Source organism: Schistocerca gregaria, chromosome 6 (genome assembly GCF_023897955.1).
Source record: "Schistocerca gregaria isolate iqSchGreg1 chromosome 6, iqSchGreg1.2, whole genome shotgun sequence".
In the NCBI taxonomy this organism is placed as follows: domain Eukaryota; kingdom Metazoa; phylum Arthropoda; class Insecta; order Orthoptera; family Acrididae; genus Schistocerca; species Schistocerca gregaria.
In genome coordinates, this window is record NC_064925.1 from 261,157,158 (window position 1) to 261,180,003 (window position 22,846).

General features: G+C 38.9%; 1 protein-coding gene across 50 annotated transcripts in view; it reads left to right on the forward strand.

Moving 5' to 3' along the window:
* The window catches only part of LOC126279005 (microtubule-actin cross-linking factor 1), a 485,047-nt gene that overhangs the window by 342,787 nt on the left and 119,414 nt on the right, over positions 1–22,846 (forward strand). For all 50 annotated transcript variants that reach the window (XM_049979354.1, XM_049979337.1, XM_049979346.1 and 47 more), the window contains 12 exons: positions 810–1,049; positions 1,143–1,313; positions 3,152–3,364; positions 4,463–4,576; positions 5,286–5,612; positions 6,863–7,045; positions 7,204–7,339; positions 13,028–13,200; positions 13,883–14,080; positions 15,318–15,584; positions 18,734–18,928; positions 19,395–19,635. In XM_049979354.1, coding sequence (XP_049835311.1) covers positions 810–1,049; positions 1,143–1,313; positions 3,152–3,364; positions 4,463–4,576; positions 5,286–5,612; positions 6,863–7,045; positions 7,204–7,339; positions 13,028–13,200; positions 13,883–14,080; positions 15,318–15,584; positions 18,734–18,928; positions 19,395–19,635 — 2,458 coding nt within the window. The remainder of the gene's footprint in view (positions 1–809; positions 1,050–1,142; positions 1,314–3,151; positions 3,365–4,462; positions 4,577–5,285; positions 5,613–6,862; positions 7,046–7,203; positions 7,340–13,027; positions 13,201–13,882; positions 14,081–15,317; positions 15,585–18,733; positions 18,929–19,394; positions 19,636–22,846) is intronic.

Genomic DNA, 22,846 nt, shown 5'->3' on the forward strand with positions numbered 1-22,846 from the left:
AGTATGCTCGTGGCATCTAGTGGTGATCAATTGAACCATCTGTTGTTTGTTTGTTGCAAAATATAACTTTCAGGACCATGAGAAGTATACATCATACCAAATAATATTGGTTTAAAGACCCTTTGGAAATATGCTCACAACCAAAATAATCTCTCTGAGGTTTGGGTTATTTGTGGGTTTTGGGAAACATACTAATTACCACCAACTTGGTGATTTTACAAAGGTTTTCAAAATTTGTCTTACAACTTCTGGATGTTCCCACTACTGTACCAGGCGTATAAAAACTGTTGCAACCATCAGTTTCTGTTCGTCATGAGATCTCTACTGTTGTCTCGTGTGAAGTCGGAACGTGGTGCTCTGTTTTTATGGGTATATGATTGTTACTTGCATCTGTTTATTCATTTATGGTGTGGTCAACAAAGCTTTTGGGATTGTTTTCAGATAGTGGTAAGTAAACTAAAAGGAAAAAAAATAGCCTTTTTTATTTTTTTCGTGAGTAATAGCTCACAAGAGGTGAGTGGGAAATCCACTTGCCACCATACTTTAACAGCTCACAAAAGGGCCGCAGGGAGGTATCACCGTAGTTTTTATTTCTAGATCATAAAAGTAAAATTGTAAAAAAAAAGTATAGTTAGTTGACTACAATTCCAGTATGATACAAAAAGAAATTATTTCACTCTGTTGCTACAAAAATACACTCACATAAGAGTTAAAACTTTATTGAAACTAGGAAATTCTTCTTTAGTTTTGTTTGCAAATTTACATTGTTATATCCAATTTAATAAACCAGTACTGTTGCCTCTTTCTAGGTAAGTGACGAGCTTCACCATCTGAAGCCCGTTGGTTCAGAAGTTGATACCATTCGAGCTCAACAAGAAGAGTTCAGAATATTCAGAGACAAGGAAGTGGAACCATTAGCTTCCAGAATAGATGAATGCAATCGCCTGGGTCAGGGACTGATACAGTCGGCTTCTGGTGGTGTCAGTACTGTCAACTTGGAGAAGGATTTGGAAAAGATGAATGACAAATGGAATGATCTGAAAGAGAGAGTATGTCATAAAGATAAATGTACCACCTAGTGACAAAACTTTCAGTCTCTTTTTTACATAATGCTTCAAATAAAATGTGCTTGAAATTTTCAGTTGAATGAGCGTGACCGTAAACTGGATGTCGGTTTACTGCAGTCAGGGAAATTCCAGGAAGCTCTTGATGGTCTATCTAAGTGGTTAACAGATACCGAGGAAATGGTTGCAAATCAAAAACCACCATCTGCCGACTACAAAGTTGTTAAGGCACAGCTGCAAGAACAAAAGGTGCACATTTTTATTACTTTTTTAATAGTTAATGTTCGTAATGTAATTGATATTAAACTGCTCTTTTGGAATGTTGTATTTCACATCATTATGAACTAAAAAAATCTTGTCTCCAGACTTGTTTGAGGTTTTGTGATGTACCAGGAAAGGTTTGGATGCTGAAAATTTGAGATATTAATAAAAGATGTTAGAGAAATTAATGGTATCATCTGGAAAAAACAAATACATTTTGTTATTTGTGTAGAATTCCTGTTTCTCATTACGTGTCCTGGTACAAATAACTTGAACTTTTAGATGGAATTGTAGAATCATAGTAAATGGTGCAAAATTTGGGGACAAGTGATGTGGAATTGACAAAGGTTGTGCCATTTGATAAACAGTTAGAAATTGAGGGGAATTATAATTTATTAAACCACAAAAAAAAAAAAAACAATATGAATCTTGTGACTCTTCAAGCTTTCCCGGCAGATGTGTTGTAAATAGTTTTCACAGGTTTGCCCCCGGATCACATTGCGCAAATTCCACAACATTTCCTCAGAGCAACTGTCCAACATCTTCAGGTGGTTCAACCTTGCTGGCTGGCTAGGTACAACTGACGGTAGCCGCACATCGATGCCCTATTTCTAGATAACGCGTGCAAAGAGTGCGCAGGAGCGGAAATCGTATGTGCAATGATCTGCAGATAGATGGTGCCTTATTCAAACTCCCTCTGCTGAAAATTGCAGAGCGGCTCTCCTGCGCGTACGCCGCATTTGCCAACAGTGTGGCCAGACGTTACTCTTCAATGGCCGTAATAGACCAATGTTATGACAGGTCTCTTAGCAAAGATCTTGATTTTCGCATCGTGATTTAATAGCAGCCAATGCAGGGTTCCAGGCTGTGCTCAGTTGGAATCCTACATCCTTGTTGATGAGATTATCGGCTGTGTGGATATGTATTGCTTCCTTAATGATGCAATGCCAGAAAGATTATGCCGGGGATAAAACATCTATCTTTTCATAAATCATGTGATGTCCTGTGTTCAGACAGTGTTCCGCGATTTCCGACTGACCAAGGTGTGTATGACGCTGATGTTCATAGCAGTGTTCTTGTACTGTGTGGCATGTCTGGCCTATATACACTGCCCCACATTGACAAGGAATCCTGTACACACCACATTTCTTCAGGCCAAGGTCGTGCTTAACTGAACCCCAACAGGTCTCTCAGTTTTGCAGATAGTTGAAAACACCAAAACATCAAGAAGAGGTAAAGTACCATCTTTTTCCACTTCCATTGTGAAGTTTATATTCAGATGGAGCAAATTCAGATGCTGAAGAAGTGTACGTAGAGTATAAAGTCCATGTGGCCACACCACAAATGTGTCATCCACATATCGCAGAAAACACTGTAGTGCTTTTTCTTCAAAGTCCTCCACAAAATAGTTGGCCACCACAGGAGACAGAGGGCTTCCCATGGCGACATCACCCATTTGTTCAAAATATTGGTCATGAAATAAGAAGTGTGTGGAACTCAAACATGTTGCTAATGATCTCCAAAGAGTCCTGTGAGGACACCTTTGTAAATAAAGACTCAGTAGTGAAACTTACTAACAGATCCAATGATTGAAATCTAAGGTTTTTCAGAGACCTATGAAACTCTGAAGATATTTTAACTAAATAAGATTGTTACGTGATCAGTGTATTATTGATGAGGTCTTGAATTCAAAATTATATATGCACAATGAATTTCTATTTGTTCTTCAGTTCTTGCATACATAAATTTAGTCATCCATATATGTTGTTTAAGTGGAGACAAATGCAGGTACAATTTCAATATGGAATTTATTTTTACTGTTACAGTTCCTCAAGAAAATGTTGTTGGACCGGCAAAACTCCATGTCTTCTCTGTTTGCAATGGGCAATGAAGTTGCGGCAGGTGCAGACCCAGCAGAACGGAAAGCAATAGAGAGGCAGCTACATGAGCTCATGCAGCGTTTTGATAATCTGACAGAAAATGCAACGCAGCGTATGAATGCCCTCGAACAAGCTATGGCTGTTGCAAAGGATTTCCAGGTTAGTTTGTAACTTCAACTGTGAATCGTGGCTACTGTGTAATTTTTCCTATCATATGAGAAGCATTTTTTAAAATCATTTCGTGCAGAAGACCTAAGCATCAGTGTGGCATTGTGTTCTAATCAGAGTGTGTAACAAATGTGCTAGTTGCTGTTAAAACATCAGATTAAATACATTTGAATTTTGATTCCAGCAAGTTGTGCGTGGGACCAGTTTTCATGGGAAAATGCACTAAAAACAGTAGAGGAAGAGGAATTTGAAATAAAATAGATTTAAGAATGGAATTGAAGTATCATTAAGAGATAATTATCTTTAATGAGAGTAAATGAATGCAACAAGCAAGTTTTCATGTGAAATCTCCCATGCAGTACTTAATATAGGGAAACTAGAGTAATATCCAATAGGTGATTCGCTCTTGAGTATTGCTAGTTTTCCTGGTATTTTTATCAAACAGAGCTAAAGGAAATAATATAAGGAGATGGATAGGTTGTAATTTACCCTAAAGATGACACATTAGGTTGCAGACAAGCACAATGAAAAGACTGATACACATTTAGCTTTCAAAGCTTTCTCCAGAAAATAAAACACACACGCGCACACACACACACACACACACACACACACACACACACACACACACGACCATCATCTCCGGCACCTCGGACCGGACTAGTGGAATTATTTGGGATTTCGGCCAGAGGTACCAGAGATGGTGGTCATGTGTGTGTGAAATGTGCTTGTTGTGTGTTTTCTTCTCTGAAGAAGGCTTTGGCCAAAAGCTAAGTGTGGAACAGTCTTTTCGTTGTGCTGTCTACAACTCAACGTATCATCTGTAGGGTGAGAAGCAATCTACCCTTTTCCTTATATTGCAGATCTTCTAACCTGGGGAGTGTGAACATCCCACCTGTAATAATTTCAAACTGATAATGGAACCCTGTTATAGTGACTCAAGGAACTAGTGGAAATATTTTAAAGCTTGTATAATATAGCCTAAAAATAAAGATTGTATTCTGCCTGTTTTGTGAGTTAGTGTGTCACATGACGAACATACATTTATTTTAAGGCCGACATTAAGATGTAATACATACTATTTTACAGGATAGGCTGGTTCCTATTGTGGAATGGTTGGACAAAACAGAAAAGAAGGTAAAAGATATGGAACTTGTGCCTACTGATGAGGAGAAAATTCAGCAGAGAATAAAGGAACATGATGTGAGTATACACATGTTTAAATCCTGTAAAACGTGTCACGTGCCCCTCTCACCCCCCCCCCCCCCTCCACACACACACACACACACACACACACAAACACAAATATTCATTTTCTGTAACAAATGTAGTTACTACTACGTATTTTTATTGGAACATTATTTACATAATTTAATTTGGAATGGGAGAAAAAATTGATTTTGTTATATTATTTACTGATAGTCATGAAGGAAACGCCTACACATTCACAGAAATACCCAAGGAAATTGCGATAAAAAGTTGAATTCACTAACAAGTAGGCTGATGGAATGCCCTCTAGTGTCCATACTTATGGACTAGCGTGCCACTTTTGTTGCAATGACTGCTTTCTTGTGCAAGTGTAAAAATAATGTGCTGCGACATGTGGGACACAGTCTGTGAACCCCTGCTGTAGAGTATTTGAGATTTCTCTATTTTCTTTTTGTGCCTTTCTCAGTTTCTAGTTTGAATTTTAGCTGTAATTTTTGCAACATATGTTTAAAAATTAAAAAAAACGAGAGATTTTTCATGTCCAAACCATTGTTCATGTCTGTGAGATTGTGCCATTGTGAAAATGCAGTGACAAACTTAAATTGCCTTATGAATCAGCTGCAGGGAACTACAAAATAATGTGTTTCTGTTTCTTAATGGCTGTGGATGTAGCGATTTCTTATTCTGCTTTATTTAATTGCAGGCTCTTCACACTGAAATCCTTCGGCACAAGACTGATTTGTCAGAGTTGACAGATGTGGCTGGGGAACTAATGGGCTTGGTCGGGGAGGATGAAGCAGCTGGCCTTGCTGACCGGTTGCAGGCAGCAGCTGATCGGTACACTGCTCTTGTTGATGCTTCTGAAGCAGTTGGTGCACTGCTGTCTCAGTCTCGCACTGGCCTAAGGCATCTTGTACTTGGTTATCAGGATCTACAGGCTTGGATGGATGGAGCAGATCAACGTCTTTCAAAGTTCCGCATTCTTGCTGTGCACACTGAGAAACTACTTGCACAGATGGAAGATCTTGCCGTAAGTATTGTGCCTAACAAGCAAATTCCTTGTGTTTAGCATGTTCTTTATTGAATTATAGATATTTTCTGCTGCTGATCTCAATGTTCAACAATGTATGATGAATGGTGTGCTCCGAAACAGTTGAGCATATACCAGCATTGTGCTCTTTCAACAGTGATGCCACAGATCACCATCTATCCTACTTTAGAGGGCGTCAAGCATCCAAACCCCACATTCTGTGAAGAGTTGTGCATGTCCAACCATTTAGCACCTAATGGGAGTTTACTGTCATTCTACCTCTCTCCGTATACGCTCACGACAGTAGCACGTGAATATTTGACTAGCTTTGCTGTTTTCGAGATAATTGTTCACAGGCTCTGCATAATAATAAACTGCTCTTTGTCAAAGTCACTTATCTCAATGGATTACCCCATTTGCAGCTCATATCTTCACTAGAGTGATCCCCCATCCATGTCTGCTGTGCTTACATACTTTTAGTACTGTATCATGTCCCCACAATGCCACCAGGCGGCATCCAACATTGTGGTGGGCAGCAGTCGTAGTGTTCGACTTATTAGAGTGCACTTCTGTTTAAACTAAATAAAATAACAAAAAATATTGCAAAAATGTGATTTTTAGCGAAATAAGACAACTTTGGCAATTTTTTTGAAATATCATGAAGGTAATTTCTCTGCAATATCATGGAATTTGTTATTTTCATTCATAAACAGTGGTATAAATCTGAGGATGGCAATTTACTAATATTCATAATAGACACTTATTGAATTTTGAAATTTTGTTTTGGCTTCTTATTTTCACAATGCTGAGGAAGGTGTATAACTTTAAAATGCCAGTTCATTTCCTTCATAATTTTGTGACGCCAAAATAAGCACTGAAACTGGCAAAAAAAGCTCTGGAGGAGGAAAAAAAACACAACGCCAAAATTGGAAAAATAATACCAAAAATGGAAATTTTTATACGAGCTACTCAGTATTATCTGCAAGTGAGGAATTACCTATCTTCATTTTTTTAAAATTGTTCCCAATCTGAAAGTTAAATTACCATTATATAAACTGTGACGAACTATTTTTAAAAGAACCTAAAAAAAAATTTCAAATTTTTTAAAATATTTTTCCTCATTCATGCATGACAAGTGAATTTACATTGCAGTTATGTAATGCATTTAAACATCAAGGTACTGTTGCTCAAGGATCTAAAATTGATGTGGGAATGATACTACATTTTCATGTGTATTTTTGTTTTTATAGGACCTAACTGAAGAAGTGGCAAATCATCAGAATCAAGTGGATGGTACTGTGGATACTGGCTTGGAACTCATGAAACATATTTCAAGTGATGAGGCTCTGGCGTTAAAAGATAAACTGGACTCACTACAGCGGAGATTTAATGATCTTACCAGCCGTGGTGCAGACATGTTGAAACATGCACAGGTGTGTGTTTACTATACACAGACAATTCTTGAAACATGTGTAAATAACTTAGATACTGTGCTTAATTGATTTCCTTGTTCCTCAAATTCTGCTGTACATGTATAACCCATTATTTTTTTTAATTTCGCTGAGAAGTGCAAATGTTAATCATGTTTCAGGAAGCATTGCCACTTGTGCAACAGTTTCACAATTGCCACAACCGTCTGGTTGACTGGATGATGGGAGCTGAAGCTCAGCTGCAGGCAGCTGAACCTCGCGAAGAAGACATACAGCGGCTAGAGCTTGACATACAAGGTAAGCCTTGCGTCTCCTCTTATTTATTCTGGGGCCAGTTGTAATACATGCAAGCCAGTGGCAATGAAATATGAATAGCACTAAAATATCTTTTAGAAAAAGCTATAAAAAGTGTATCATTTATTAGATTGTCTGTCTAATAAGGTAACTGAACACCTTGTCAAATGATTTGGATATTTCTAAAATATAGCTGAATGACATAGAAAAAGTAACAGGATCTCATTGCAAGTTTGTGGCACAAAGGCTGATTAGAATTAAAGAAACATGAAAAATATTGTGTTGTAGGAAAAGAAGAGTGCGGTAAGTAGTAAGATGGTGAGGTAGTCTCACTTTGGTGCATAGCTGATGTTGCTATCAATCAATTTTTGTTTTAGTTATGCTGGTACACATTCTATAATGTAAGCATAACTATCAACTATGTGTGCAGACTATTTATTTTAAACTGAGGTGGCAAAAGTCATGGGGTAGTGATATGCAGTTATACAGATGGCAGTAGTATTGTGTACATAAGGTATTAAAGGGCAGTGCATTGGTAGACCTGTCATTTGTACTTACATATGGCCGCATGGCAGAAATTAAGACTTTGAGTGCAGAATGGTAATTGGAACTAGATGTTTGGGACATTCCATTTCCGAAATTTCTAGGGAATTCAATATTCTGAAATCGACAGTGTCAGGAGTGTGCCAAGAATACCAGATTTCAGGCATTGCCTCTCACTATGGACAATAGAGTGGCCATTGGCCTTCACTTAATGAGAGAGAGCAGTGGCATATGCATAGAGTTTTTGGTACTAAACTTGTGCGAAATAACCACAGAAATATATGTGGTTGTAGGACAAACGTATCCGTTAGGACAGTACAGCGAAATTTGGTGTTTAATGGGTTATAGCAGAAGATGACCGATGTGAGTGCCTTTGCTAACAGCATTGCTTTCAGCACCTCTTGTGGGCTTGCGATCACATCAGTTGGATCCAAGACAACTGGAAAACCATGGCTTGGTAAGATGACTCCCGATTTTGATTGTTAAGAGCTGATGGCAGGATTAGAGTGTTGCACCGACCCCACAAAGTCATGGACCCAAGTTGCGAACAAGGCACCGAGGAAACTGGTGCCGATTCCATGATGGTGTGGGCTTTGTTTACATGGAATGGAGGGGTTCTCTGGTCCAACTGAACTAATCATTGACTGGAAATGATTGTTTTTGGCTACTTGGAGAGCATTTGCAGTAATTCGTGGACTTCTTGTTCCCAAACGACGATAGAATTTTTTGCAATGTCAGTGTGCCGTGTCAGCAGTCCACAATTGTTTGGGATTGGTTTGAAGAAAATTTTGGGCAATTCAAGCGAATGATTGGACCACCCAGATCACCTGACATGAATCCCATTGAACATTTGTGGGACATAATCAAGAGGTCTATTCATGCACAAAATCCTGCACTGGCAACCCTTTCCCATTATGGAGAGCTGTAGAGACATCATGGCTCAATATTTCTGCAGGAGACTTCCAGCAACTTGTTGGGTCCATGCCACATCGTGTTGTTGCCCTATACTGGGCAAAACGTGGTCTGACATGATATTTGGAGGTATCCCCTGACTTTTGTCACCTCAACATATGGAGTTCTTTGAGGCAGTAATGTTGCAGGTTTTTCATTCTAATTGATAAGCTGGAATACTCTGCCATCATAAAATTCCTTATTTTTTGTGCTCAGAAGGACCAGAGATCCATCTATAAAGCATTTAAAATTCTATAAAGCAAAACTCATTTGTTATTTAGAGCTAAGGAATAGATTACTAAATTTGGATGTATTTACCCTGAAGGTGACCCATTAATAGGGTTTTTAATACTACAACTACAGATGAGAATACACAGAATATGCCCAATATGGTGTTGATATGGTTGATAATTAAGGTCTAGGATAGCTGACACAGTAGGAATCCAGAAGAAAGGGTGTGAACTCCTTATATGAAGAATTAACTATGAGAAAACTTTGTGCATGATGGGTGCTGCATTTATTAAACGTTAGCTGAAAGTAATGTGAAAGCGAATCTTTTTACCTCCTCAAAACAAATACAATTGATTTTATGCATCAATTATGGTTAATATCAAAGCATTGGATGCAGAAAATGGCACTGCATCAAACACTATTAAGTGGGCTGCATCTATAACAAATGTTATGACCAATGTTTTCTTGGCTTAAAAATTGATTTTTGATATTATTTTACGAGTGATAAAATTATAACTAACAAGTACTATGCAAGTATTATGCAGAAATTGGAGAAATAAGTATCCAAGAAGAAATCTCGATTTCATAAAAAGGCATTACTTTCACTTCCAATTATCAGAAATAAATAAGCCTCAACAACTTTTTGTTGCTATTAAGGGAAAAATAGTTACTTCACACACATTCCAGAATCACACTTGATATATGAAATATGTTCTTTGGAACAACAGTGAATAAGTGCATTGATATGAAATAGGACTATGGAAAAAAAAAGCATCTCTGATGTTTAAAAAAAAAGCATAGTTGTTTACTACCATGCTGAGAACTTTGATCATAGCGTGGTATATAAACAAGTACAGAATTTCATCAGGTGGAGCTGTGTGATTATTGTACGAGAGTATTTCAGTCAATGCAAAAATTAAGTTACCACCAGACAGTGATTTCCCATGAAGTCTTTTATGCAACAGAAAGTCTGAACTGCATAGGAATTGGGTTACTTAGGAGGCTAGACCTTTTAAATGAAAGATTCTCATGAGAATATCGGGAACTCGAAGAGAAGGAAACAGTTGGTATAGAAGAAAAGTCTACAAAGGACTGTGAATGAGAGGATCTTGGGCACTATCACTATATTGTTCAGACACATTCCTAGAAACTGTAAGGGGAGGCAACACATCAGAAAATGCAGTTTCTTGTGAACAGGAGAAGCATATTATATTGGCTCCAAGAGGGGAGGGATTAAAGGATCTGGAAGAAATGGAAGTACATAAAACAAAGATTTACAGCAACATGACTTTTCACGTGTAAGTTCAAGCTGTCATATGTTTATACAGGGCAGTATTAGACCCAGGAGAAAAACACCATGGACAGAAGAGCAAAGGAGTTTATAGAATATGAGAATGAAAAATAATGGATAAAGATAAAGGCCAGAAAAAACAAAGCTGATCCAAATTAATGTGGTCTTAGATGACCAAAATGAAATAAAGAAGTGGAAATAAGGCTAAAATAATTGGAGTACATGATCCAGTTACATTGTTGTGGCCACCATATATGTTTGACATCAATGTACAATAACCATTGAGAGATGACGGGTGGCAACACTGGCAGTAGTGAGCTTGTGGGGTGGAAAGGGGACAAGGAAATCAGTGCAGCCATAGTTGTAATCAGAAATGGAGTGATTTATCTGATGTTCAAAGGGGCATGATCATTCACTCTTGGGCCAAGACGGGAAGCATTTATGAAATGATGTAGTTTGTAAACTATTTGTGCACTGCCGTGGTTGAAGTATACTGTGCATGGCAAAATGACGCTGTGCAAAACCGGCTCCAAGGCAATTGTAGTGCAACATTGGCCATAGATGGCAGGGGTGAACAATGATTGCAGAGCTGTATATGGGCGATTAGACAGGCAACTGCCCACCCAGATGAACAAAGTGGCTGACAACTCTTCTCTCCTCAACAACTCTTCAGTGAACATTGCTGCGTATGGGCCATTGCAGTAGGTGCCTTGTTCATGCACCCATGCTGATTGCTGTTCATCAGTGACAAAAGCTGGAATTTGCACACTGATACCATAGCTAGATGCTCACTGAGTGGCAACAGGTGGCCATCTTCACGTGAATCATGTTTTATGCTCCATCAGACAGATGACCATTGGCATTTATGGTGTGAAATGTCTGAAAGCAAACATACTGCATGCATTATGGTGTGAGGAATGTTTTCGTGGAATTGCCTGGATGATCACATCATTCTGGAAGGCACAATGGATCAACACAAGCACACAGCTATGTTGGGGACTGTGTCTATCTGTACATGTAGTAGGTATCTACTAGCGGGACAGTGCAGCATATCACACAGCTTGCAGTGTACACGCACCGTTTGAAGAGCACCAGGATAAATTTACCATAGTCCCCTGGCCACCAAACACATCAGATTAAAACCCAATCTGAAATCTGTGGAACTACCTCAGTTGAACTATTCACACAACAGGTCCACAACTTATATGCCCAGCACAGCTGACCATGGCTCTGGAGTTGACATGGCACCCCATCTCTGTTAGTACCTTCAGTATCATTACTGATACTCTCCCAGCACGTTTCCCAGCAGTCTACACTGCAGAAGGTGGATGTTCAAGCCTTTGAAAGGTGGTGCCATTAATATGACTGGACATTGTAGTTATGTGAGTGGGACGATTATGACAACTGGCTGATTTTACTTTACACATCGAGTGCCTGTTATGTGAAAGTGTGTGTGTTGTTTGAGACTGCTTTAAAACAGAAGTCTTTATAGAATGAAAGGGAGGTAACAATGAAGAACACTATACACCACAATAACACTTCTGTCAAGAGTTGTATGACCGAAGTCACTTCTTAACTTTATTGATTTGTGGTTATGTTATACTATCTTTTCACACATTGGCCAAAGTCTTAGGCCCCTTCTAATATGACTGGATACTAATGTGAATAGCTGCAGGAAGATTGTGTTTGGAGATAATTTAAATGATGATGATGATGATGATAAAACCTATGCATTGTTAGTGGCTCAACTGGACTGAAAATTGCAGCCTAACAGAAGAATTCTAATATTACAGTGCAATAAAAATACCCAGCCTTAACATTACGGATATTGTGGAATGTTTATTTTAAGTGATTATTGTCTTCCTTTCATTGTATAGTAATGGAAAGAATGGAAAATAAATAATAATTTGTGCATGAACATCTCTACAGCAAAACATAAAAATACACAGGGGTTTGTTAAGTTTGTTGCTTATAATTGATAGCAAATGCTAATTCGATAGTTAATTTTTTGTTATTATGAATCACTTTTATGAATAAAATAAAATTTTAAGGAAGTCTGTAAGGATTAAGAAAAACTACTTAAAAACCTGTACAAGATGATGATAAAGATATAATTTTTCTTCTCTGTCACAAGAAATAGGGGTCCAGTAAAAGTTCTGCACACCTATTCTCCATCCTACTCTCAGTACAAGATGACAGTTTGCTTTCAGGCTTTTGGTTCTCAGATATTGTTTCCAGAAAATATAGTTGAATGTGATGTGCATATCAAAGTAAAACGTAGTCTCAAGAAATGGAAATTCCAGGATGAAATGTAACAATATTATGAAAAGGGTAGTTGCTACTCACAAATACCAGAGATGCTGAGTCACAGATAGGCACAACAAAAAGACTGTCAGAAAGTGAGCTTTTGGCCAACAAGGCCTTCGTTGGAAGTAGACAAGAGGCCTCAGCAGCCAGAGACTGTGGTCGTGTGTGTGTGTGTGTGTGTGTGTGTTTTTGACAAAAGCCTTTTTGACCAAAAGCTCACTTTGTGACAGCCTTTTTGTTGTGCCTATCTACAACTCAGCATCTTTGCTGTTTGGTGAGTGGAGAAGCATCTATAACTTTCATAATACTAAAACATTGTCTCCATTTTTAACTGATTTTAAGCAATGTTTTGTATTATTATGTTTCAGAGTTCCGCCCAGTTTTGGAAATGATCAACTTAGTAGGTCCACAGTTGTATCAGATATCACCCGGAGAAGGTGCTTCCACCATTGAAGGCTTGGTGACACGTGACAACCGTAGATTTGATGCTATAGCAGAGCAAATACAGCGTAAGGGTGAACGTATTCAGTTATCAAAACAGGTAAATTTTCTTTCCTAAGATAAAGATATTTTAAAATATTTTATAATAGGATGTAAAGATATCTTCCAGTGTCCCAGTACAAGTCAAGAAACATATTCCTTCTTCCAACATAGATCTTATATAATTGCCTCAGCAGTAAAATTTGAGATTTTAATTTCAGTGGATTAGGAGGGGGGTTAATGATTCTGACACACTGTGAGATGTGTGCCACACACTGAGTGATAAGTTGCAAATCGCAGAAGTTTATGTAGATAAACTGTTGCAAAGTGCATATACTTCAAAGTAATGTAGACAACAAAGCATCTTGTACACCAAATGTTTAAAGATGTGCAATTCTGAAAAAAATACAATACTTGACTTTCATTTTCTGAGAGGACAAGACTTCCCAAAAGAAATATATCTCTTGCTTTCCTTGCGACCCAGTCATTTTATGTTCTTCACCCATCTGTAGTGCTTTTGACAGAGGACTGTCAGAATTTGTAAGTCCAAAATATGATTACCAATACTGTGACCACTGCATTGCTGAAAGTTTCATCTCGTAGTTTATAATGACTCCTCTTTCTTTTAACTACAGTTTTGCAATGAAGACTGTCTTGTCTGATGACTTTTAATTCATTTGCAGCAACTTACATAACATCAACATTTTAGCACAATTTCTCAACAATATCTGTCTTTTTTTCAGAGGTCACTTGAGGTTATAGGTGATATTGATGAACTTCTTGATTGGTTCCGTGAGGTTGACGGACAAATTCGAGAAGCTGAGCCTCCCAGTTCAGAACCTGATGTCATCCGCGTGCAATTGAAAGAGCATAAAGCTCTGAACGATGACATATCCAGCCAGAAGGGCCGTGTTAGAGATGTTCTTTCTACAGCGAAGAAGGTAATTTTACACATTTGATAAAAATGTGGAGTTTTACATTTTAAAATAATTTTTAAATGGATTTGATTGAACAATTGTATTCATATGTATTCTTATTCAGCTTTGTGCTGTCTAACCCTTAATGTCACAAGTTTTTGGAACACACATTGTCAGTGTACAACCCCTTTGCAACATGGCTCCCTACCTGTGCACTGAAAGAAATTTGAAGACTTCGGAAAGAAAGTGTTTTTTCCAACCCTGACAGTGAAACTGCTCTGTAGTGCAGTAGCACCCACAATATCATGTTGAACACTGTGTTTTATTTATGATGCATTTCAAGAACTTCACATAAAAAGTGTGATGTATCAGTTCCCAGTCAGTCACAGGTGCTACCAACATTTGCTCACACAATTATTTAACTTTGGTTTCATTTAAATGAGAATTACATCTGAATTGTTGGTGCAGTTCAATACTAGGAAGAACACAGTTCAGGTACCATTTCTGTTGGTGGCTAGCATTATGTAAGGGGGTTGCAACAGGCTGTTCACAGGTTTTTGAACTATGACTTACTTCCTCTGCTCTTCACTTCACACCCTGTAAACTTTGATTACAAATTATCTTGGCAGCAGAAAGGTAGTCATTCATTGTGGAAGTGAAATCTTGAGCTGTAATAAAGGAAATTTAGTTATGTGTTTCAATAGATTTTCTCTCTCACTCTGCCTTCTGTAAGGAGATATTTGAGGACTTCCACTATTGTCTATATTCCATGTTTATTTTTCATGCAAAGACATTCATGAAGATTCTCTGTATGGTGTGATGTATGGAACGTGGTGAATGAATGGTCAAAAATGGATGATGATGATGATGATGATGATGATGATGATGATGTGTTCTCTTACCTTTGTCCCTGTGGCACATGAAATAATGCATCTGAACTCTCCTTTAGAGTAACATATAAGGACAGAATTGTTTATGTTTGGTGCAATAATTTGGGCCATTACAGTAAAGATGATATGTTTGTGGGTGTGAATAGTATTAATGTAAGATTCCATTCTGTAAGGGCACACATTCCTTTGCATCTCAGGGAACTGAGATAGATTATACGAGACCATACGCAGATGTATTGCATTTACTTCAGCATTGATTTAAATGGAGGTACCATAACTTAATACTTATGCAAGAAATGATAAGAATTTTACATTCTGTAATGAAGATATTGTTATTGTTGGTAAATCTTAGACTACATTGTTTGTAACAGGTACTGCGGGAGTCGGCACAGCATGAGGACACATCAACAATTCGTGAGAAGATGGAAGATCTACGTGAAATGATGGACACTGTGTCAGGGCTGAGTTCAGATCGATTAGGGGTGCTGGAGCAGGCCTTGGCTCTGGCTGAACACTTCAATGAAACTCATGATGGCTTGGCTAGTTGGCTGACCGACACTGAGCAGCAGTTAGCTGTTCTTGCCGCGATGCCAACTCTTCGGCCTGATTTAATTGCACAGCAGCAAGATAGAAATGAGGTTCTTATCACATTTGAAATATTTATATTGTTGGTGTTCAGCTACAGGTTTCCTATTATCTTCTAATAAAGCATAGAAAAAACAGTGACTGTTGGTGCAGGCCATAAGATTTTTGTATGCAGAAAGCAATGACTAATGTACATAGCAAGGGTTTAATAGTGTTTAGATATTTCTTGCAAAATGCTTTAGTACTGTTGCAGATTACAGTGGACACAGATTCAGGAGCAGGTCTTTATGGTTGTGCAAACAAAACGTGAGCGCTTGTTGCGAACATGTGTCTCTTAAGTATTTGGGGAGCATAACTATCACTAGGGATTGACAACTAAATCTCATTAACCTAAAAGGTTTTCAGAGACACATGAACTGTACACAACCCCAATCAGAAGACAGTGATTGTTCCCTCTTTGTGTCCTAGCAGCGTTTGTCCTATTTTCTGTTACTTTTTTTTTTTTTTTTTTTTAGCATCTGTGTTCAAAAATGGATTGAATCGAGTATAATGAAAAATATTAGAGGAGCCTTGGAATCACAATGTACACATAATATCATTATTTCCACTATGGATTGACTTGAACTATTAATTAAAAATAATTGGTCAGTATGACATCTTGGATATTCGGGAGCCAGACGGATGTTCGCGTCGTTCTCGCACGATATTTCAACAGCACGCGAACATCCGGCTGGATTCCCGAATTTCCAGGATGTCAACAGATCGCCGGGAAAGCATGAAGAATTACAATAGGTCAGTATGTTTCTGTTCCAGTCAGGTAATAGGTTCCAGAAATACATTGATTATTAAATAGATAACTTGTAGCCTGTGAAGTATACAAAAACCAGCAAAATAGTGTAGCAATATTTCTTAACACAGAGAGGCTGACGAGGGTGAGATGGAAGTTTTAAAACCACTTACATTGTAGTGTTGGTTATGGACTCGGGTATCCCATCCTGCAGCCCTTCATATTGGAGCCCCCTCATTTGAGAGTAATTGACAGAATAATTTCAGAATTTCTTGTGATGCACTAATAACTTAGAAATAACAGTAAGTTTCAGAATGGCGCCATAATTTAGTGGTTAAGCCAGTTGATTAATATGCTGTAGTGTGGGTTCCAGTCCCGTTGTTTCAGTATTTTTATCCAGTTAATTTTGTTTCTAATAGTGGAAACTCCAAGTTGACATCGAAATATCAACAATATTAGGAAAAGGGTAAATTGCTACTCACTCTAAAAATGACACTCTGAGTTGCAGACAGGAACAACAAAAAGACTTTTATACACTTAGCTTTAGGCCAAAGCCTTCTTTAGAAAACACACACACACACACACACACACACACACACACACACACACACACACACACACAACCAAGCACACGTCATGCATACATGACCCCTACCGCCAGCAGCTCTGGCTGGATTGGATGTGAATAGCCATCTAGAATTGGGTGGTTAAGAGGGAGATATAGCTGGGTAAGAGTGTGGACAGAGAAGATTGTTGTCTGGCAGGGCATGCTGGGACTAGATGGCAGCCTGACGAGACTGCCAGGTGCAGCGTTGGGACGTAGGATGTGGAGGAAAAACAGGTAGTGTAAAAGGGGAGAAGCAGGGAAGAGTAAAGGATGGGCGAGTGCTTGGGCTGATGGTGGCACACAATGAGGGGGAGGTGTGGGATGGGGGGGAGGAGGATGTGAGAAAGGGAGGAGCTGATACGACGGGGCGGAAACTGCTGGGTGGAGGACAGGTTAATTTTGGGAGTGTAGAATGTCCTGTAAGGATAACTCACGTCTGACTGTTCAGGGAAGCTGGTGGTGGATCCAGATGGCCCGACGTGTGAAGCAGCCATTGAAATCAAGCATGTTAAGTTCAGCTGCATGTTGCAGGGTGGTCTACTGTTCTATTTAAGACAAACTTCATGGTAATAATTGATATTATATACCAATAACAAAAGCTCCCATTATCACATTGATAAAGCACATTTGACATCAAAACATAATTGAGATTTTTTAGCACCTGTTTTCACTCTGTTACTTATATCTGCTTTCATTCATCTTGCCTTTCCATTGATTTGTATTTGCAGATACTTCTCATTGTATCTATCCCTTGTAAACTACCCCCTCCCTCCCTCCCGCTCTCTCTCTCCCTCTCTCTCTCTCTCTCCCTCTCCCTCTCTCTCTCTCTCTCTTTGCAGTTTGACACCACCACCATATCTAGCTCTGATTCTGGATCCCCTACCCCCAACTTACCTACTCTTTCGTCCCTCCTTCCCTCTCACCTCCTCTTTCCTCCCTCCCTCCTTCCCTCTCACCTCCTCTTTCCTCCCTCCCTCCTTCCCTCTCACCTCCTCTTTCCTCCCTCCCTCCTTCCCTCTCACCTCCTCTTTCCTCCCTCCCTCCTTCCCTCTCACCTCCTCTTTTCTCCCTCCCTCCTTCCCTCTCACCTCCTCTTTCCTCCCTCCCTCCTTCCCTCTCACCTCCTCTTTCCTCCCTCCCTCCTTCCCTCTCACCTCCTCTTTCCTCCCTCCCTCCTTCCCTCTCACCTCCTCTTTCCTCCCTCCCTCCTTCCCTCTCACCTCCTCTTTCCTCCCTCCCTCCTTCCCTCTCACCTCCTCTTTCCTCCCTCCCTCCTTCCCTCTCACCTCCTCTTTCCTCTCTCCCTCCTTGCCTCTCACCTCCTCTTTCCTCCCTCCCTCCTTGCCTCTCACCTCCTCTTTCCTCCCTCCCTCCTTGCCTCTCACCTCCTCTTTCCTCCCTCCCTCCTTGCCTCTCACCTCCTCTTTCCTCCCTCCCTCCTTGCCTCCCTCCCTCCTTCTCGCCCTCCCTCCCTCCATCTCACTACTCTTTCCTCCCTCCCTCCCTCTCACCTACTCTTCCCCCCCCCCGCCTTTCATCTACCCTCCTCCCCCCTCAATTTCCTTTCTTTCCTCATCCTCTCCCCCTTTCTCTTTCTTCACATTTTGCCCCCTTTTTTTCACCTCTGTTATCTACATCTACTGTCCCTCTCATCCTTCATCACAACTTCTATTCTCAATTCCACTTTCCATGAGCTGTTGAAATCAAATTAAGAATTGTTGTGGGTTTTCTGTTGTTTTCAAGCAAGTAAAGAGTTTACATAATATTTGAGTAGAGTGATACTGACTTACGGAATTTTTTATTTACAGCTATTGATGCAATCAATAAATGAACATAAACCTCTTGTGGAAAAGCTCAACAAGACGGGAGAAGCTCTCATAAAACTTGTAAGTGATGATGAGGCAGCAAAAGTTCAAGAGATTGTAGAGAGTGACAATTCTCGCTATGCTGGACTACGTTCTGACTTGAGACAGCGGCAACAGGCTCTTGAGAAAGCTTTGCAGGTATGCATGTATCTGTAGCACAGTAACAACCCTAATTGCGTATTTCATCTGAGGCATTACTGTGCATCTTTCAGTGTTGAAGAAAAATCTCATAATTAATTTTGTACTATTTTCTGTTGACAGTTCTTAAATAGTATGGACTTTACCATTTTCTGAACCTTATTCAGCAGGTTTTGAGTACTCAGTTATTCCCTTATCAGAAAAATGTCTAAATTTCTTCATTTAAGTGCTACATTGAATCACACACAAAGCAAAGATTGGATTATTTAGTCATTTTTCTTCTTAAAGATTATATAATGACATAAATTCTGCATATTTGTGAATTTCATAATATATTGTCCTAACTTGCCAACTCGGCAGTTAGACTTGTGCTACAAGACCACCCTGTATTTCCATTATGTAAATGATGTGTGTAGAGTTGTTGCTACCAGGCTCAATCCTATAATTTTTTTTCTTCAACTTGCAGGAATCCAGCCAGTTTTCAGATAAACTTGAAGGAATGTTAAGAGCTCTTGGCTCAACTGCAGATCAGGTGCATGCTGCAGAGCCAGTCTCAGCTCATCCGACACGCATTCGAGATCAAATGGAAGAGAACACAGCACTTGTAGAAGACCTTGATAAACGTCAAGAAGCTTATGCTGCTGTCAAGAGGGCTGCAGATGATGTGATCAGCAAGGCAGGAAATACATCAGATCCTGCTGTTAAAGGTGTGTACAGTTTTTGTTAATACTCCCTCTACCTTCAGTTTACATAATATATATCACAGCTGCAGATTCTGCGTTGCTTCTGTTCTTTCGGGCACAAATTTCTTATAGAACTAAATTTTGTGCCTAAAACATTTCATTAACTAACAAAATATTTCTCAGTAGTCATATATATTTTTAGAACTTGTTTTTCTTATGACAACAACATTTTTATAATAATATTTCCTAAACCACAAAATTTTAAAAGAAGAAAATTTTTGTTGTGATGAAGATTATAATTTTAAAATGTAGTACAGGAGTATTGAAACGGGCTCTTCTTAGCAAATCAAAATTTCGAGTGTGAGCGCTGTTTCTAATCTTAAATGCTCAATATTACTTAATGGAAAATGTTTATCTGGACAGTATTAATATAACTATCATTTGATTGTAAGTTATACTTCAAATAATGAAGGTTGGAAAAATAGTGCTTATAAAATAGCTTAGGAATTTCAGCTTACTACTGTGTAAATATGAGAAAAGAAAAACAGTACTTTGGTTAGTAATAAGAGAACAAATGGACCAGTTCCACTTTGCTATGTTTTAAACTACCAATACTGTGCTTGTAATACTATAGTATATTCAATCAAGTATTATATCAATATAGGCTGTAAAAGTAATTAAAACATCATTTTCTTTTGGTTGGGTACCACAGACTTGATAAATTTGAGGAAAGGCATTATTATACCCTGGTGGATTTTGAACTTGTACTTTATTCACCACTATTAGTTTAGGACATGGCCCATTTTTAAGTGCATCTAGAACAGATGTTGATACAAAACCCATGTCTTATCATACAAAAATTATACGCCACGCGTAACTGTGCAGTTAGTGGACAGTGCTGTGCACAGATGTGCAAGACGAAGATCGTGTATCGACGTGTATCGACATCTGTTCTAGGTGTGCTTGAATATTGCTCATGCCCAAACCTAGTGGTGCTGAAGAAAATAAAAACTGAAAATACAATCTTGTGGAATGAAAGCTTGTCACATTTAAACCAGACATTATTGACCAAGATAAGATCATATCAGTATGCATCTAAGGATCAGTTGCACACTAAATTAAGTAAATGAATTGTTGTGAGAACATAATGGAAACTACAGCCGTAATTTTTCCTGAGGGCATGCAGATTTACTGTATGGTTAAATGATGATGGTGTCCTCTTGCCTAAAATATTCCAGATGTAAAATAGTCCCCATTCGGATCTCCTGGTGGGGACTACTCAGGTGGACATCGTTATCAGCAGAAACAAAACTGGCATTCTACAGATTTGAGCATTGAATGTCTGATCCCTTTATCGGACAGGTAGGTTAGAAAATTTAAAAAGAGAAATGGATATGTTTAAGTTAGATGTAGTGGGAATTAGTGAAGTTCGGTGGCAGGAGGAACATGACTTCTGGTCTGGTGAATATAGGGTTATAAATACAAAATAGAATTATTGTAGCCAAGATACTATATTTACTCGAATCTAAGCTGCACTCTAATCTAAGCCGCACGTGAAAAACGAGACTCGAAGTCAAGGGAAAAAAAAAAACCCTAATCTAAGCCGCACCTGAAATTTGAGACTCGAAATTCAAGGGGAGAGAGAAGTTTTAGGTCGCACCTCCAAATAGAAACAAAGTTGGTCCATTGTAATATGAGACACAATTTAGGTCGAATAAATGATGATACAGCTATAGTAGTTTGGTTTGAGTCATAAGCTTAGGAGTTAAGCTTTACCAGGTACCCATTGTTATGTGTCAGTCGCTCCATCCGTATTTATACGGGTACCCTTCTTTTTTCACGTGCTTCGTCTGGTTTGAATTGATTGCTTATTTTTCTTTGATCTGATAAGTGCCGTTCTTTTTGTTATAGGTGTTTGTCACTCTAAGCTGAAAACCTGTGTCATGCATTATTTGTCGCATTCTTATAATGACCTGTTGCTGCTCGCGGCATGGCTTGCTTTTGTGCGCGCTATCGCCGCTTACAATTAAAATGAGAGAGAGAGAGAGAGAGAGAGAGAGAGAGAGAGAGAGAGAGAGAGAGAGAGAGAGAGAGGAATCGTCTCATAACAATGGCAAGACACTGCTATTTGTTGTTACTTACTTTGCTGCTTTCTTTGATGATGATCAACAAAAACCAAATAACAGACTGCGTATGATAGAAGATGTTCTGAACGAGAGTTTAGTGAAAATTTTTCTCTGTTTGAAAATCTTTGCAGACGCCTCTTTAGTACATTACATTCTGCACAGAAATTAGAGTCATCTTAGATTTAAAAAATCTAGTTAATTGCCGTGCTTCATTTCTGACTGTATCACCATTAGGCATAAGAATAATACGAATATAAACATGACATGATATGTATATTCTTCCTCATTTGCTATTGTCTCGCTCTAGTTCCGTAGTTCATCAGGCAGACAGGATTTAAATGAGATAGCAGCAAACACGAAAGAACACATGGCCAAATGTTTGTATTCATATTATTCTTATGCATGTGATTCACAATTCATAAAAGTTCCTATTAGCAATCAACTCTTCTCACAGATAGGAAAAAATTCAGAATGTAGAGTTGGCCATATTGACAAACATCCCAAACAGTCTTGCCAGTCGGATTTTCGTAGTACATTGAAATGCTGCTACATTCGAAGATGAACAATACGGGTTTTGCTTTTACTTCGTTGGATAATGTAGGAAAATGCAGTGGTCGAAACTCGGGGCGGAGAAAAAAAGCTCGTCTTCCACCTTTCTGACACAGAGGTTTTGGCGCCAGTATTTATCTTTGTGCTTGCAAAACATGCCTGTGTAGCGTTACATATATTCGACGGCAGAAGTTAGTTGTGGCGGCACCTACCAACATTTTTCAGACCTTCCACTTACTTTGCACTCAATTCTAGGCCCCAGGCGGTTTTTTGGATTACAAAAACGGAAAAAAAGTGCGGCTTAGATTCGAGTAAATACGGTAGACACGAAGCCCACGCCTGCCACAGTAGTACTAGCTTATATGCCAACTAACTCCATAGATGATCAGAAAGTTGAAGAAATGTATGATGCGATAAAAGAAATTATTCAGGTAGTTAAGGGAGGCGAAAATTTAATAGTCATGGAGGACTGAAATTCGACTGTAGGAAAAGGAAGAGAAGGGAAAGTAGTAGGTGAACATGGACTGGGGCCAAGCAATTAAAGAGGAAGCTACTTGGTA